This window comes from Limanda limanda, chromosome 19 (genome assembly GCF_963576545.1).
Source record: "Limanda limanda chromosome 19, fLimLim1.1, whole genome shotgun sequence".
Classification (NCBI taxonomy): domain Eukaryota; kingdom Metazoa; phylum Chordata; class Actinopteri; order Pleuronectiformes; family Pleuronectidae; genus Limanda; species Limanda limanda.
The window spans coordinates 21,979,915-21,984,899 of NC_083654.1; the positions used below are offsets into that span (position 1 = coordinate 21,979,915).

The window sequence follows — 4,985 nt, forward strand, 5'->3', positions numbered from 1 at the left end:
TGATTCTTAGTCAGTCTCCGGCAACCTGCATTGAACTGAGGTGCCCCACTTGGGATGTTCCATGCTTTCCTGAGCATGTGCAAATAGTCACCAGCCACAGGTACAGTAACTGATTGCTGGGTCTGAGTGATGCCGGCCCAAATCCCATCCATTGGAGCAGGAGCCTCAGTTGGAACATTGAGCCCCACAATTTTTGCCGCACTTGAAACCATTGAGATGACGTCCATGGGTGAAGGCTCACTTTCACCCATGTTGCTGAGGTTGGACGCCCCCTCACATTGTGTGGATTTAGGCTGTTTTAGCCCAGCAGCACCCTCAGACTGCCCATCACTTTCAAAAAGGGAATTTTGAGCATAGAGAGAAAGAATGTCAGGGTGAACCACATTCTCCTCCTGATAGGAGGGTAACCTGTCCGGGGAGGAGTGCCCATGCCTCGATGCCCTAGCTGTTGTGGCCGGGTACTGGGCCTCAACTCTACCCAACCTGTCTGACAGACAACGTATGGCCGCTAGGATTTGCAGCTGAGTGTCATCATGCTGACCAGCTGGGTTCTGTGAAGGTTTTGGAGCCTGTGTCTCGCTTGAGTCCCGCCTGCGAACAGGGGTGTGCTCATGCCCACGTTTTCGGGGGGCTTTCCTTGAGGTGTGTCCCCTTTCATTTAGTTTGGCTGGTAGAGGCTGCACGGCCCCAGCACAAACAGACTGCTCCACCCATCTGGCTCTTTTAACACGCTCCTCCACAGGCAGTTCCACTGCTGCCACACAGGGGTTCTCAATATCATCCATTAAATGTGCCATGCCCAAACAAGTCGGGCATTCACGGTGGCTTTCTCGGGGATCCATGATACCCCGGCAATAATGGCACAAATGTGAGGACATTTCTGTGTTACTTTTGTGATTTAAGAATAAATATATAAACAATAGCGCCCAGCAGCTACGGATAGCTGGTAAAGGGGATCTTATAAACAGGCTAATCACAGCTGGCCAATATCACATAAAACGAAGGAAGGGGTGAAATAACTAATTCACCTGAAAATGCCCACTGTATGCCTGCAATGGCAGAAAACAAGGGGGGTGGGGGGGTGGAGAGAGAACAACATCCCAGCCACTGCGAACAGGGCTTTAAGGGAAACAAAATAGCACCTACAAAGGGTGATAACCAATAACCAACTGTATTTTATACAGGGAACACAGGCAAACAATCCCACCTGCTGCGCACAGAGGTGAAAAGGGGACACTACCTGGCCTCAAACACGGTTTATTTATTCATTTTTGAAAGGCAAATAAACGTGAAAAGGTTGGCTTTAACTCACCTCCACTCACTGTGCGCGAACGCACGAGGGGGAGTTGGAGAAACCCCACTCCCTGCGGACAGCGAGTTACCGGGTGAGGAGGGGGGGGGGCACCCCCGATCCAAATCAGTTTTAAGGGATAGATTATTTATTGATTAAGCTTCCCAACTTTTCTACTCACTCCTGTAAGAGAACAAACTCTGTATGGACACAAACAGCACGAGATAAACAATACTTACCCAAAGCTGTGAACATGAGTAGTTAGTGCCAGGTGCAACTAATTAAGCTGCCTGAAACAAAGAGCAGAGCTTAACACATGCAGTGTAGCCCTCTGCCTCACTTTTAGAGAAGGGGAAAACCACAAACAATCCTCAGGGACACAAGGCGCCTGCACAAAAGTGTCGGATTGATAAAAGTGGAGTCCCAAAATATCTTACTTACCTGTCGGTCTCGGATGAGGCGAGTGAAGAAAAGAGGAGGCGGCCGCGCTCACCGGGGAGCTTTATGGGCGGTGAGCCCAGCCCCCTTAAGGTCACTCACGTGACATTGTTGATATTTGGTCTCGAGGATAGGGAGATGAGGACATCATTCGTGTTAAGACCGTGGTGACGGTCTGAGGGAGGTCGAAATAGATCCTGCTGGTGAATCACCTGCTGGTGAAGCACCTGCTGGAGAAACACCTGCTGGTGAAGCACCTGCTGGTGAATCACCTGCTGGTGAAGAACCTGCTGGTGAATCACCTGCTGGTGAAGAACCTGCTGGTGAAACACCTGCTGGTGAAACACCTGCTGGTGATGAACCTGCTGGTGAAGAACCTGCTGGTGAAGCACCTGCTGGAGAAACACCTGCTGGTGAAGAACCTGCTGGTGAATCACCTGCTAGTGAAGCACCTGCTGGAGAAACACCTGCTGGTGAAGCACCTGCTGGTGAAGCACCTGCTGGTGAATCACCTGCTGGTGAAGAACCTGCTGGTGAATCACCTGCTGGTGAAGAACCTGCTGGTGAAACACCTGCTGGTGAAGAACCTGCTGGTGAAGCACCTGCTGGTGAAGAACCTGCTGGTGAAGAACCTGCTGGGGAAGAACCTGCTGGTGAATCACCTGCTGGTGAAGAACCTGCTGGTGAAGAACCTGCTGGTGAAGAACCTGCTGGTGAAACACCTGCTGGTGAAGAACCTGCTGGTGAAACACCTGCTGGTGAAGAACCTGCTGGTGAAGCACCTGCTGTGAGAACTGCACTGGGCTGTTTGTAGTTTTTAGGATCAGAGGCACGATGTAGGACCCGAGGCTGATGCCCTGTTTCCAGCTGCTCTTCACCACGTCCGCGTAAACAAGCAAGCAGCTGTGGTGAGGAAGAGGAGCGGCCTCAGACAACCCCCCCGCTGCTGAACTGTGTGTGGACAGGGATCTGCTGGAAGAAGATCTCTCAGACACAAGACTCTGTGATGACAGCAGACGAAGGACGGAGCCAAACTGTATAAATTCAGACATTTTTTATTGCTCCCTTCTTTCCTTGTTTTCAGACGTTTGCTTCAGTCAAAGTCTCAGCTGGCACAGGCTCCAATACAGGATTGTTTTGCAGTTGGAAATTCCAGCCATGCTTTTATTACCTCCAGGTAATAAATAATCTGATTGATTGATTGTTTGTCTGCAGGATGACACAAAAACTACGGGATGGATTTCCATGAAAATGAAACTGGCTGAGGGACTCATCACATTCTGTCATGGATCCAGCCGAAGACGCTTGATGTGTAACCTCCTCCCGTCGTCAGGTATCCAGGCCGAGCCGTCACACAGCTACTGATCCACATCATATTAACTTATATCTACTTGAGTCCTGTCACCACTGCTGCTTATCTCGTGGGTTAGCATGCAGGTGACACCAGGGGGCGCTGCAGCAGACACATCATGTCAGACGTTCACGTCCACATGGTGACGCTCGGCCTGGATTCCTTCTGTCCTCTCTGTGAAACCTCTGTAGTAACTGCTTCACTCTCAAGACTGAAATCAGCTTTTAATGGAGTAAGTGTGTCAGAGAAACGACTCAGGAGCTGTGGAGTCTGATCCATCGGCTCGGGGGGGGGGGTTTGCCTGCTGAGCAGATATATTTAGGCTCAGTCTAGACTCCGCTGAGCTGCAGTACAGATTTACTTTTCCAGCTGAAGCTGAGATCTGCTGTGAGGATCTCAGCGTCTCTGCGTGTGTGAGGACGATTCACTCTAAGTGATTGTACATCAGCTCCCCCATCACCGGAGGATAATTGAGTGTCGTCAATGATGCTTTGGTTAAATGTCTCTGCTCTCAAAGGTCAGAGCTGAGGAACCCGGATCCATGAGGATCCTTCTGAATCCCTGAGGAACCACGCTGCTAAACGGGTTCCTTCTGTTCCTCAGATCCCCAGAGAGGAAGCTTTTCACAAGTCAAGGGTGAGATGTGAGAGAGAGAGAGAGAGAGAGAGGGAGAGAGAGAGAGAGAGAGCTGTTGACCGATATTTATTGTAACATTTCCCCTCCTCCTCCCTCTCCCTCCTCCCTCCATCTCTCAGTGACCTCCCTCTTTCTCCCTGCTTCTATTTTTAGCAGCAACCGCTCTCACTCGGGCCCGACGCTGTGTAAGAATAGATGTTCCTAGTAAGAAAGGGGGGGGGGGGGTCCGATCGCTCAGACCGATGTAACGAGCGACGGCGTCTGGTTCCACTGATCCCTCCTCCATCGTTAGAGGAGCAGGTTCAACCCGAAGATCTGATCTGCAGGAGCGTTCATGTCTGGAGGCGACTTCATTTATCTATTATCGTCTGGATGATGATGATGAGGATGAGGATGAGGATGATGAGGATGAGGAAGAGGATGAGGATGATGAGGATGAGGATGAGGATGATGGTGATGGTGATGAGGATGAGGATGAGGATGAGGATGATGATGATGATGAGGATGATGAGGATGAGGATGAGGATGAGGATGAGGATGAGGATGGTGATGGTGATGGTGATGGTGATGGTGATGAGGATGAGGATGATGATGAGGATGAGGATGAGGATGATGAGGATGAGGATGAGGATGATGATGATGATGATGATGATGATGATGATGATGATGATGATGAGGATGATGATGATGAGGATGAGGATGATGGTGATGGTGATGATGATGATGATGATGATGATGATGATGATGATGATGATGATGATGAGGTTGAGGATGAGGATGAGGATGGTGATGATGATGATGATGATGATGATGATGATGATGATGATGATGATGGTGACGGTGACGGTGACGGTGACGGTGACGGTGACGATGAGGATGAGGATGGTGATGATGATGATGATGATGATGATGATGATGATGATGATGATGATGATGATGATGATGATGATGATGATGATGATGACGATGACGAGGACGAGGACGATGACGATGACGATGACGATGACGATGACGATGACGATGACGATGACGAGGAGGAGGAGGATGATGATGATGATGATGATGATGATGATGATGATGATGATGATGAGGATGAGGATGATGATGATGAGGATGAGGATGAGGATGAGGATGAGGATGATGATGATGATGATGATGACGATGACGATGACGATGACGATGAGGATGATGATGATGATGATGATGATGATGATGATGATGATGATGATGATGATGATGATGATGATGATGATGATGATGAGGAGGAGG

General features: G+C 49.5%; 1 protein-coding gene across 1 annotated transcript; it reads right to left on the reverse strand.

Annotated features, from left to right (window-relative positions):
* Positions 1–4,242: 4,242 nt before the first annotated feature.
* LOC133025685 (uncharacterized protein DDB_G0271670-like) lies at positions 4,243–4,902 on the reverse strand (the record flags this gene model as incomplete). The annotated part of the gene is made up of 1 exon (XM_061092414.1): positions 4,243–4,902. A coding segment is annotated over one exon (660 nt), but the record flags the coding sequence as incomplete, so codon positions are not given.
* Between the last annotated feature and the right edge of the window lie 83 nt (positions 4,903–4,985).